Source organism: Poecile atricapillus, chromosome 33 (assembly GCF_030490865.1).
Source record: "Poecile atricapillus isolate bPoeAtr1 chromosome 33, bPoeAtr1.hap1, whole genome shotgun sequence".
Taxonomy (NCBI): Eukaryota; Metazoa; Chordata; class Aves; order Passeriformes; family Paridae; genus Poecile; species Poecile atricapillus.
The window spans coordinates 973,267-986,100 of record NC_081281.1 but is presented as its reverse complement, the minus strand read 5'-3'; the positions used below and the strand labels follow the sequence as shown (position 1 = coordinate 986,100).

General features: G+C 51.2%; 1 protein-coding gene across 3 annotated transcripts; it reads left to right on the top strand.

Annotated features, from left to right (window-relative positions):
- The first annotated feature begins 4,533 nt into the window (after positions 1-4,533).
- Positions 4,534-12,415, top strand: LOC131590452 (uncharacterized). 3 transcript variants are annotated; one of them, XM_058860527.1, is made up of 10 exons: positions 4,534-4,863; positions 5,794-6,188; positions 6,637-6,681; positions 6,985-7,287; positions 8,255-8,365; positions 9,560-9,636; positions 10,255-10,320; positions 10,425-10,493; positions 12,065-12,124; positions 12,218-12,415. In XM_058860527.1, the coding sequence occupies exons 1-10, from the start codon at positions 4,835-4,837 to the stop codon at positions 12,332-12,334; spliced, it is 1,272 nt and encodes a 423-aa protein (XP_058716510.1). In that variant the 5' UTR covers positions 4,534-4,834; the 3' UTR covers positions 12,335-12,415. The 3 variants fall into 3 exon arrangements, with proteins under 3 accessions (XP_058716510.1, XP_058716509.1, XP_058716508.1); XM_058860526.1 differs by lacking the exon at positions 4,534-4,863 and adding an exon at positions 4,932-5,195 and having other exon boundaries at positions 5,788-6,188; XM_058860525.1 differs by lacking the exon at positions 4,534-4,863 and having other exon boundaries at positions 5,357-6,188.
- The last annotated feature ends 419 nt before the right edge of the window (positions 12,416-12,834 follow it).

Here is a 12,834-nt window from a genome sequence, read left to right as displayed (position 1 = left end):
TCCTGTCTGATCCCGAATCTTTTCCCATTTTATCCCGATCCTTTTCCCATCTTATCCCGATCCTTTCCTGTCTGATCCCGATCCTTTTCCTGTCTGATCCCGATCCTTTCCTGTCTGATCCCGATCCTTTTCCCATCTTATCCCGATCTTTTTCCTGTCTGATCCCGACCCTTTTTCCCGTCTCATCCCGACCTTTTTCTCATCCCATCCCGACCCTTTTCCTGTCTTATCCTTGCCTTTCTCCCATCTCATCCTGACCCTTTTTCCCATTTTATCCCGACCCTTTTCCCATCCCGACCCTTTTCCCATCCCGACCCTTTTCCCATCCAGGCCCTTTTCCCATCTTATCCTGATCTTTTTCCCATCTCATCCCGATCCTTTTCCTGTCTTATCCCGATCCTTTTCCTGTCTGATCCTGATCTTTTTTCCCATTTCATCCCGGCCTTTCTCCCATCTCATCCCGATCCTTTCCCATCCCGACCCTTTTCCCGTTTTATCCCAACCCTTTTCCCGTCTGATTCCGCCCTTTCCCTGCTCCAGGATTTCATTTGGGGCTGGGGGAGCCTCGGGGACCCCGGGGCGCTTCCCGGTTCCTCCTTTCCCGCGGGGATTTGGGATCCCGGGATGGGGTTGGGGGATCCCGGGGGGATTTGGGATCCCGGGATGGGGTTTGGGATCCCGGGATGGGGTTTGGGGATCCCGGGATGGGGTTCAGGGATCCTGGGATGGGGTTGGGGGATCCCGGGGGGATTTGGGGGATCCCGGGATTGGGTTTGGGGATCCTGGGATGGGGTTCAGGGATCCCGGGATGGGGTTCAGGGATCCCGGGATGGGGTTTGGGGGATCCCGGGATGGGGTTGGGGGATCCCGGGGGGATTTGGGATCCCGGGATGGGGTTGGGGGATCCCGGGATGGGGTTGGGGGATCCCGGGGGGATTTGGGGGATCCCGGGATGGGGTTTGGGGATCCCGGGATGGGGTTTGGGGATCCCGGGATGGGGTTGGGGGATCCCGGGGGGATTTGGGATCCCGGGATGGGGTTGGGGGATCCCGGGATGGGGTTGGGGGATCCCGGGATGGGGTTTGGGGATCCCGGGATGGGGTTGGGGGATCCCGGGATGGGGTTGGGGGATCCCGGGATGGGGTTCGGGGGTCCCGGGATGGGGTTGGGGGATCCCGGGGGGATTTGGGATCCCGGGATGGGGTTTGGGGATCCCGGGATGGGGTTCAGGGGATCCCGGGATGGGATTTGGGGGATCCCGGGGGATTTGGGGGATCCCGGGATGGGTTTGGGGGATCCCGGGATGATGTTGGGGATCCCGGGATGGGGTTGGGGGATCCCGGGATGGGGTTTGGGGATCCCGGGATGGGGTTGGGGGATCCCGGGGGGATTTGGGATCCCGGGATGGGGTTGGGGGATCCCGGGATGGGGTTGGGGGATCCCGGGATGGGGTTTGGGGATCCCGGGATGGGGTTGGGGGATCCCGGGATGGGGTTGGGGGATCCCAGGATGGGGTTGGGGGATCCCGGGGGGATTTGGGATCCCGGGATGGGGTTTGGGATCCCGGGATGGGGTTGGGGGATCCCGGGGGGATTTGGGATCCCGGGATGGGGTTCAGGGATCCCGGGATGGGGTTGGGGGATCCCGGGATGGAGTTGGGGGATCCCGGGATGGAGTTGGGGGATCCTGGGATGGGGTTGGGGGATCCCGGGATGGGGTTTGGGGGATCCCGGGATGGGGTTGGGGGATCCCGGGGGGATTTGGGATCCCGGGATGGGGTTGGGGGATCCCGGGGGGATTTGGGGGATCCCGGGATGGGGTTTGGGGATCCCGGGATGGGGTTCGGGGGTCCCGGGATGGGGTTGGGGGATCCCGGGGGGATTTGGGATCCCGGGATGGGGTTTGGGGATCCCGGGATGGGGTTGGGGGATCCCGGGATGGGGTTGGGGGATCCCGGGATGGGGTTGGGGGATCCCGGGATGGGGTTGGGGGATCCTGGGATGGGGTTTGGGGATCCCGGGATGGGGTTTGGGGGATCCCGGGATGGGGTTGGGGGATCCCGGGGGGATTTGGGGGATCCCGGGATGAGGTTGGGGGATCCCGGGATGGGTTTCGGGGACCCCCCCGGCCGCTCGCGGTCTCCTGCTGCCACCTCCCGGTCTCTCGCTCTGAATTCCTTGGATTTTCCCTCCCTGGCGGCTCGGGAATGCGGGATGGGGGAGATGAGAGGGGAAAATCCCATAAAAATCGCCCGTCAGGGAAGTCGGGGAGGTTTTGGGGTGGGAACGGGAATTTTTGGGGCTGGAATGAGGAGGATTTTGGGGTGGGAATGAGAACTTTTGGGGCTGGAACGAGGGGGAACTTCGGGAGCTGGAACGGGAATTTTTGGGGCTGGAATGAGGGGGATTTGGGGTTGGAACTGGAATTTTTGAGGCTGGAACGAGGAGAATTTTGGGGGCTGGAACAGGAATTTTGTTGCTGGAGCAAGGGAGATTTTGGGGCTGGAACGGGAATTTTGGGGCTGGAACGGGAATTCTGGGTCTGGAACGGGAATTTTGGGTCTGGAACGGGAATTTCGGTGCCAGAAAATCCATTTTTGGTGCTCGGCTATCCCCAAAAATCCCCATCCTTCTGCTGGGATCTCCGAGCTGAGAACCCCAGACCCCGCCAGCCACAAAAACGAAAACAAAACCCCCCAAAAAATAAAACCCCACCCCAAATTCACCCCCTCCAAATTCGGGGGGGGCCGAGCAGCGACGCGTCCCTGTCCCCTCCGCAAGAGGGGTGGCCTGGGGGGTGACGCCGACCAGGAGGAGGAGGAGGAGGAGGAGGAGGAGGAAGGAGGGGAGGAAGTCCCCGGCGGGCACTCGCCAGCCCCGAGGGGTCCCCGCACCTTCCGCGGCTGCTGCGGGGGGGTCCCCGAGCGATGTCCCCACCCTGGGGTCCCCCCTCGATGTCCCCATCCGGGGGTCGCCCCTCGATGTCCCCACCCGGGGGTCCCCGAGCGATGTCCCCACCCTGGGGTCCCTCCTCGATGTCCCCACCCGGGGGTCGCCGCTGTCCCTCCTCGATGTCCCCACCCGGGGGTCGCCGCTGTCCCCTGGCTCTGCTGGCCCTGCTGGCCCTCGCCCCCAGCCCAGGTGAGGAGGGGTCGCTCTGGGATGGCCGGGAAGGATTGCGGGAATTCCATGGAAATCCAGGAATTTTTAGGGGTGAAGGAAGGGGTCGAGGGCGGATTTTTTTGGGGGGATTTTCCGCGGTTTTCTCACCTCGTTCTTGCCCCGGGGAAGGTCGAGCCCGGCCGGGCCCTGGCGCGGGGTCGGTTCCCCTTCCCGGGGGTGGAACTGAGCTGAAAGTCGCGACTTCCCTGTCCCGACACTTCCCGAAACCCCACAGCTGTGACCTTTCCCCTCTTTTCCAACCCAAATCCCTCTCCTGAACCGCTTTTCCCAGGATTTTGGGGCAAATTCCCAGGATTTGGTGGTCGAGGGTCTTTTTTTTCCCCTAAAAGCAGCGATTTTGGGAGCGTGGGGAATGGGAACAGCGGGATTCGGGAGAGGGACGGGCTCTGGAGCATCTCCCAAAATATTTCCCGGCCACACCTTGCCTGGTTTTCAGCATCGGGTTTATTTTTTTCCCTGAGAACTCCAGGATTTGCAGAATCCCGGGATTTTTTGAGGTTGGCCGACCCCCACCTGGTCACCCAGAATTCCAGGAATTCCTCGGACACCTCCAGGGATGGGGATCCGACCCTCCCCGAGCCCTCTCCGAGACCTTTTTTCCCTTTTCCAGGAGGAATTTCCCCAAATTTCCCACCCTGAGCCTCCCCTGGCCCAGCTCGAGGCCGTTCCCTCTTGTCCTGTCCCCGTTCCCTGAGCTCAGATCCCAAATCCCCTCTGGAAAATCCCAAAATTCCCCCTGGATCCCCCTTTTGTCCAGACTAAACCCCCCCCCAACACCTCCCAGGCAGCAGGAAAATAAAATTCCCGCATCCTGCAGGGAATTTTGGGTGGGAAAAGCCAAATAATCCCCGCTCCCGCTCCTCCAGGGAAGGATTTCCCACTTTTCCCTGCTCCAGCCTCTGGAATTCCCTAATTTCCCGAGCCTCGGGGGTGCCCCCACACCAAGACAAACCTCGGGAGCCGCAGCCCGTGGAAATTTTGGAGTTCCCAGAGCGAAGCCGGCTGCTCTGGATGTGCCCCAGGGAGGAATTTCCTGCTGGAAAACCCCCCCGGGATGGGTGGGATTTGGGATTTTGGGGGGATGGAGCTGTTGAGGGGCCCCCCGGAGCTGCCCTGACCACACGGAGCCGCAGGAAGCGGCCTCGGCCCTCCGGATGTTCCGTGGGTTTTTATTTTGGGGGCCTTCGACATCCGGGGGCCGCTCCCCAGAAGAGAAACTCGGGGTTGAGAGAGAGAAAAAAAGGGGGCAGGGGATGAAATTCCATGGGATGGGGAGATGGAGGGGTCTGGGATGGAGGGGAACCCCTGGAATTGGTAATGGGGGCTTGGACAGGCGGGGAAAATGGGAAATTTTGGGATGGGGATTGGGAATAGGCACAGAACCAGTCAGGGAAAATGGGAAAGGAGTGGAAATTTTGGGATGGGGATGGAGAACAGGCACAGAACCAGTCTGGGAAAATGGGAAAGGAGTGGAAATTTTGGGATGGGGATGGAGAATAGGCACAGAACCAGTCTGGGAAAATGGGAAAGGAGTGGAAATTTTGGGATGGGGATGGAGAACGGACACAAAACCAGTTTGGGATAATGGGGAGAGGGTGGAATTTTTGGGATGAAGATGGAGAACCAGCCCAGGCTGGTGTGGAGTTTTTGGGATGAGGATGGAGAACCAGCCCAGGCTGGTGTGGGATTTTTGGGATGAGGAAGAACCAGCCCAGGCTGGTGTGGGATTTTTGGGATCGGGAGGAAGACCCAGCCCAGGCTGGTGTGGGATTTTTGGGATGAGAATGGAGACCCAGCCCAGGCTGGTGTGGGATTTTTGGGATGAGGATGAAGATCCAGCCCAGGCTGGTGTGGGATTTTTGGGATGAGGATGAAGAACCAGCCCAGGCTGGTGTGGGATTTTTGGGATGGGGAAGAACCAGCCCAGGCTGGTGTGGGATTTTTGGGATGAGGATGAAGATCCAGCCCAGGCTGGTGTGGGATTTTTGGGATGGGGATGGAGACCCAGCCCAGGCTGGTGTGGGATTTTTGGGATGAGGATGAAGAACCAGCCCAGGCTGGTGTGGGATTTTTGGGATGAGATGGAGACCCAGCCCAGGCTGGTGTGGGATTTTTGGGATGAGATGGAGACCCAGCCCAGGCTGGTGTGGGATTTTTGGGATGAGGATGAAGAACCAGCCCAGGCTGGTGTGGGATTTTTGGGATGGAGATGGAGACCCAGCCCAGGCTGGTGTGGGATTTTTGGGATGAGGAAGAACCAGCCCAGGCTGGTGTGGGATTTTTGGGATGGAGATGGAGACCCAGCCCAGGCTGGTGTGGGATTTTTGGGATGGGGATGGAGACCCAGCCCAGGCTGGTGTGGGATTTTTGGGATGAGGATGGAGAACCAGCCCAGGCTGGTGTGGAGTTTTTGGGATGGGGAAGACCCAGCCCAGGCTGGTGTGGGATTTTTGGGATGGGGATGGAGACCCAGCCCAGGCTGGTGTGGGATTTTTGGGATGAGGAAGAACCAGCCCAGGCTGGTGTGGGATTTTTGGGATGGGGATGAAGACCCAGCCCAGGCTGGTGTGGGATTTTTTGGGATGAGGATGGAGACCCAGCCCAGCCTCAGTGGCCCCAGCAGCTCCCGTGTCCCCTCCGCAGCCTCTCCTGGGCTCAGCCCCCGCCGGGGCTCCCCGGGATCCATCCCAGGATCCCCGGAATGCCGGGATCGAGCGGTGCTGGCCGGGGGATCGCTGTGCCTGGATCCGGACGAGCCCCCACGGGAGTGGACAGAGTTCCACTGGAGGGTGAAGATGGATTTGGGAGGGCAGGAGCGGATCCTGACGGCCAAGAACGGCCAGGTCTCCTATCCCAAGGGATCCTTCCACGGCAGGGTGAAATTCCAGCTGGGAATTCTCTCCCTGTGCGTGTCCCCCGTTCTCAGAGGGGACAGCGGGACCTTCCTGGCCGAGTTCTGGAATTCCTCCGGGATTTTCGTGCGGTGCTTCCGGGTGGCCGTGCTGGGTGAGCGGCGGGTTCCGTCTGTCCCTGTGTCCCTCTGTCCCTGTGTCCGTCTGTCCATCGGTCCATCTGTCCCCGTGTCCTTCTGTCCCCGTGTCCCCGTGTCCCCATGTCCCCGTGTCCCTCTGTCCCTCAGTCCATCCCTGTCCCCGTGTCCATCTGTCCATCCATCCCTGTCCCCGTGTCCATCTGTCCCCGTGTCCATCTGTCCATCTGTCCCTCAGTCCATCCATCCATCCCTGTCCCCATGTCCCTCTGTCCCTCAATCCATCCCTGTCCCTGTGTCCATCTGTCCATCCATCCATCCATCCATCCCTGTCTCTGTGTCCCCGTGTCCATCTGTCCATCTGTCCCTCAGTCCATCCCTGTCCCCGTGTCCCTCTGTCCCTCAGTCCATCCCTGTCCCCGTGTCCATCTGTCCATCTGTCCCCGTGTCCATCTGTCCCCGCAGATCCCATCCATCCTCCTCGGTTGGAATCCCGGATCCTGGCGCGGGGTCTGGGCTGGTGCCTCCTGTCCCCGTGTCCCTCATCTGTCCATCCATCCGTGTCCCCGTGTCCCCGTGTCCATCTGTCCATCTGTCCCCGTGTCCCTCTGTCCATCCATCCCTGTCCCCGTGTCCACCATCCCTGTCCCCGTGTCCATCTGTCCGTCTGTCCCCGTGTCCATCTGTCCATCCATCCCTGTCCCCGTGTCCATCTGTCCATCCATCCCTGTCCCTGTGTCCCCGTGTCCATCTGTCCATCTGTCCCCGCAGATCCCATCCATCCTCGGTTGGAATTCCGGATCCTGGCGCGGGATCCGGGCTGGTGCCTCCTGTCCCTGCTCTGCTCCAGCCCCGGGAACGTCTCCTACAGCTGGGAATGTCCCGGGGAGCCCCCGGAACCCCCGGAATCATCCCAGAAATCCCCGGAATCCCTGGAATCATCCCCGAAATCCCCGGAATCCCCGGAATTATCCCTGAAATCCCCGGAATTATCCCCGGAATCCCCGTCCAGCCTCACCCGGAGGATCCCCGAGGGCACCGAACCCCAAATTTGCCTCTGCAACGTCAGCAACGCCGCGGGCTGGGGCGTGGCCACAGCCCGCCTCACCTGCCCAGGTGAGCTCTTCCATGGAGTTCTGGAATTTTCCATGGGAATTGCGGGGATCCAGGAGGATTCCCGGTTTTACGAGGGGTTCCAGGGGGAAAAAACCGCGGTTTTATGGGAAAAATGGTTTGGGTAGGTGTGAAAAATGTGATTTTTGGTTGGGTTTTTAAGGTGAAAGGGGAATTTTTGGTGGGTGGTCTGTGATAAATCGATATTTATTTGATAATAATTATTATTTATTTATTGTTATTTGTTTTTAAAAATCCGATTGTATAAAATATAAATTATAAATTAAATTATAAATTTTAAATGATAAAATAATATAAAAGGTAAAATACAGAAGATAAAGTGTAAAATAAAAAATATAAAATGCAAAAGATAAAAGATAAAAGATGAAAGATGAAAGATGAAAGATAAAAGATAAAAGATAAAAGATAAAAAGAAGATAAAAAGATAAAATGCAAATTATAAAATATATTTACATATTATATAAATGAAAATATATATTATATAAAAAATATATATTATTTAAATATATCTATTATATCTGATATAAAATATATATTCGTTTGCATAGATAAAAATGTCTATTTATACTTATTATTACTATTATTAATATTTATTTATTATTATTAATTAAACCCTTAATTATTTCTATATAAAACCCAATATTTTTCATCTCTTTAACCCACAATTATCCATTTATTTTATTTACAATTATAAATATAATTGTAATTGATATAATTATATAATAATATATATATAATATATATTATATATATAATATATTATATAATATATTATATAATATATTGTAATATAATATATTATATAATAAAATTTAAATATAAATTTATAATTTATTTTATTTAAGGCAAAAAAAAAAAAAAGCTCAATTTAGAGCTTGGGGGGAAATCCTGGGAATGGTTTCATCCCGGATTCCCAGCCCAATTCCGGGATTCTGGGATTCTTTTCCAGGAATTCCCGGGAATTTCGGGCCCTGGATAGCGGCGGCCGTGGCCGTGGGGCTGATCCTGCTCCTGGTGGGCAGCGTCTGCTGCTGGAAGCGGAGCAAGAATTCCCGGGAAGGTGAGGCGGGAATCCCTGGAATGCCCGAAATCCGGGAATTCTGGTCCTTGGAATGCCCGAAATCCGGGAATTCTGGTCCTTGGAATGCCCAAAATCTGGGAATTCCGGTCCTTGGAATGCCCGAAATCCGGGAATTCCGGTCCTTGGAATGCCCGAAATCCGGGAATTCTGGTCCTTGGAATGCCCGAAATCCGGGAATTCTGGTCCTTGGAATGCCCGAAATCCGGGAATTCCGGTCCTTGGAATGCCCGAAATCCGGGAATTCCGGTCCTTGGAATGCCCAAAATCCGGGAATTCCGGTCCTTGGAATGCCCGAAATCCGGGAATTCTGACCCTTGGAACCACAAAATCTGGGAATTCAGACCCTTGGAACCACAAAATCCGGGAATTCAGACCCTTGGAACCACAAAATCTGGGAATTCAGACCCTTGGAACCCCAAAATCTGGGAATTCTGGTCCTTGGAATGCCCGAAATCTGGGAATTCTGGTCCTTGGAGTGCCCAAAATCCGGGAATTCTGGTCCTTGGAGTGCCCAAAATCCGGGAAATCTGGTCCTTGGAATGCCCAAAATCCGGGAATTCTGGTCCTTGGAATGCCCAAAATCCGGGAATTCTGGTCCTTGGAATGCCCAAAATCCGGGAATTCTGGTCCTTGGAATGCCCAAAATCCGGGAATTCCGTCCCTTGGAACCACAAAATCTGGGAATTCAGACCCTTGGAACCACAAAATCTGGGAATTCTGACCTTTGGAACCCCAGTTTGGGAATTCTGATCCTTGGAACCCCAAAATCTGGGAATTCTGACCTCCAGAACCCCAAAATCTGGGAATTTGGACCCCTGGACCCCCAAAATCTGGGAATTCTGACCCCTGGACCCCCAAAATCTGGGAATTCTGTTCCCAAACTGACCCTTGGAGCCCCAAAATCTGGGAATTCTGACCCTTGGAACCCCAAAATCTGGGTAATTCTGACCTTTGGAACCCCAAAACCTGGGAATTCGGACCCCTGGACCCCCAAAATCTGGGAATTCTGACCCCTGGACCCCCAAAATCTGGGAATTCTGATCTTTGGAACCCCAAAACCTGGGAATTCGGACCCTTGGACCCCCAAAATCTGGGAATTCGGACCCCTGGACCCCCAAAACCTGGGAATTCTGATCTTTGGAACCCCAAAATCTGGGAATTCTGCTCCCGCAGAGCCCCCCGGAGCCCCCCCGGAGCAGCCCCTGACCATCTACGCCGAGGTGGGAGAGAGGAAACCCCCGCAGGACCCCGTGAGTGCCGGGAATTTCCCTTCCCACCCAAAACCTGGGAATTCCAGCCTTGGGAAAAACCCCTCGGAGCTGGGAACGACCCCTGGTCACTCCCTGTCCGGCCACATCCCTCGGACACGAGGAAATTCCTTCCTTGGGAATGTCGGGATTCGATCCTTTTTGGCCATTCCCAGATATTTTATTTTATTTTATTTTATTTTATTTTATTTTATTTTATTTTATTTTATTTTATTTTATTTTATTTTATTTTATTTTATTTTATTCTATTTTATTTTATTTTATTTTATTTTATTCTATTCTATTTTATTTTATTTTATTCTATTTTATTTTATTTTATTTTATTTTATTTTATTTTATTTTATTCTATTCTATTCTATTCTATTTTATTTTATTTTATTTTATTTTATTTTATTTTATTCTATTCGATTCTATTCTATTTTATTTTATTTTATTCTATTCTATTTTATTTTATTTTATTTTATTTTATTTTATTTTATTTTATTTTATTTTATTTTATTTTATTTTATTTTATTTTATTTTATTTTATTTTATTTTATTTTATTTTATTTTATTTTATTTTATTTTTATTTTTCCCTCTTTTTTTTTGTGTTTTCCCAGACCGGGAGCAGCGAGGCCGCCCGGGAAGGAGCCACCGTCTACGCCGTGGTCACTCCCAGGACACTGGTGCGGTCATTCCCGATGGATCCCGGGATTTTTATCCCTTTCCCATCCCAAAATTCCCTCTTTTTTTATTGGCTCATCCCGATTTTTTTCCTTTTCCCTGGCAGGAGCATCCCAGGCACCAGGAAGAATCCGGGAATTTCACCGTTTACTCCACGGTCCAGTTTGGACGGAGGGTGAGGATCACCCGGAGCCACCCCGAGTTTTTGGGATACCAAATCCCCGATTTTTAGGAATATCAAATCCCCAGATTTTTAGGAATATCAAATCCCAAGTTTTTAAGAATACCAAATCCCAAATTTTAGGAATATCAAATCCCCAAATTTTTAGGAATATCGAATTCCCAAGTTTTAAGGATACCAAATCCCAAATTTTTAGGAATATCAAATCCCAAGTTTTTAAGAATACCAAATTCCCAAATTTTAGGAATATCAAATCCCTAATTTTTAGGAATACCAAATTCCCAATTTTTAAGGATACCAAATTCCCTGATTTTTAGGAATACCAAATTCCCAATTTTTAGGAATTCCGAATCCCCAAAGTTTTAGGAATACCAAATTCCCAATTTTTAGGAATATCAAATTCTCGATTTTTAGGGATACCAAATTCCTGACTTTTAGGGATACCAAATCCCAAATTTTTGGGGATATCAAATTCCCAAATTTTAGGAATTCCAAATCCCAAATTTTTAGGGATACCAAATCCCCGACTTTTAGGGATACCAAAATATTCCCAATACCAAAAATTCCCAATTTTTAGGGATACCAAATCCCTGATTTTTAGGGACACCAAATCCCCGATTTTTAGGGATACCAAATCCCCAATTTTTTGGGATACCAAAATATTCCCAATACCAAAAATTCCCAATTTTTAGGGATACCAAATCCCTGATTTTCAGGGATACCAAATTCCCAATTTTTAGGGATACCAAATCCCCAATTTTTAGGGATACCAAATCCCCAATTTTTTGGGATACCAAAATATTCCCAATACCAAAAATTCCCAATTTTTAGGGATACCAAATCCCTGATTTTTAGGGATACCAAATCCCCAATTCTTAGGGATACCAAATCCCCAATTTTTAGGGATACCAAATCCCCAATTTTTAGGGATACCAAATTCCCGATTTTTAGGGATACCAAATCCCCAATTTTTAGGGATACCAAAATATTCCCAATACCAAAAATTCTCAATTTTTAGGAATTCCAAAAATTCCCAATTTTTAGGGATACCAAATCCCTGATTTTTAGGAATAACAAATCCCCAATTCTTAGGGGTACCAAAATATTCCCAATACCAAAAATTCCCAATTTTTAGGATACCAAATCCCTGATTTTTAGGGATACCAAAATATTCCCAATACCAAAAATTCCCAATTTTTAAGGATACCAAATCCCTGATTTTTAGGGATACCAAATCCCTGATTTTTAGGAATACCAAATCCCCAATTTTTAGGGGTACCAAAATATTCCCAATACCAAAAATTCCCAAGTTTTAGGGATACCAAATCCCTGATTTTTTGGGATAACAAATCCCGATTTTTAGGGATACCAAAATATTCCCAATACCAAAAATTCCCAATTTTTAGGGATACCAAATCCCCAATTTTTAGGGATACCAAATCCCCAATTTTTAGGGATACCAAATCCCCAATTTTTAGGGATACCAAATCCCCAAATTTTTGGGATCCCCACTCCGCTTTTCCCAACCGGAATTTCCCTTTTCCCTCCCCTTTTTCCCCCCACAGCCTTCCTCCACCAAGAGGAAGAGGCTGGACCGAGCTTTGGTCTCCACCGCCTACCTGGAGGTAACGGGAAAATCCATCGGGAATTTTTTTTGGGGATCCAAATAAAAAAAAATTCCCATAAAAAAGTCCTAAATCCCACCCCTTTCCTTGCAGGATAATGGGATTTACAGGATCTCGGGTCTCTCCAATCCCGCCGGCCCCAAAACCCCGGAATTCCCGACCCTATGGAATTCTTCTCCCGGAAACTCCGGCGGCCGCCAGATGGAATAGGAAAAATCCAGAAATCCGGGTTTTTTCCCCCAAGATTCAACCTCCGGAGCGAAGATTTGGGGGTGGGAAAGTCTGGGTGGGGATTGGACGGATCGGGAATTCTCTGGGATTTTTTTTTTAGGGTTTGGAAAATTTGGGAATTTTCTTTTTATTTTTCCCTTTTTCTTTTGGTGCGAATACAGATGAATCCACCCCAAAGTTCCCCACTGAAGGAAGAATTTTCCCTAAAATCCCCCTGAAGAGGAAGAGTTTTCCCTGAAATCCTCCCACAAATCCCCAATAAGGGAGGAGAATTTTCCCTAAAATCCACCCCAAATTCCCCCCAAAAATCCCCAAAAAGGGGGAAGATTTTTCCCTAAAATCTCCCCCAAATCCTCCCTGGGGGGAAGAATTTTCCCAAAAATCCCCCTTAGGGGAAAAAATTTTCCTGAAATCCCCCCAAAATCCCCAATAAGGGGGAAGAATTTCCCCTAAAATCCCAAATAAGAGGAAAAATTTCC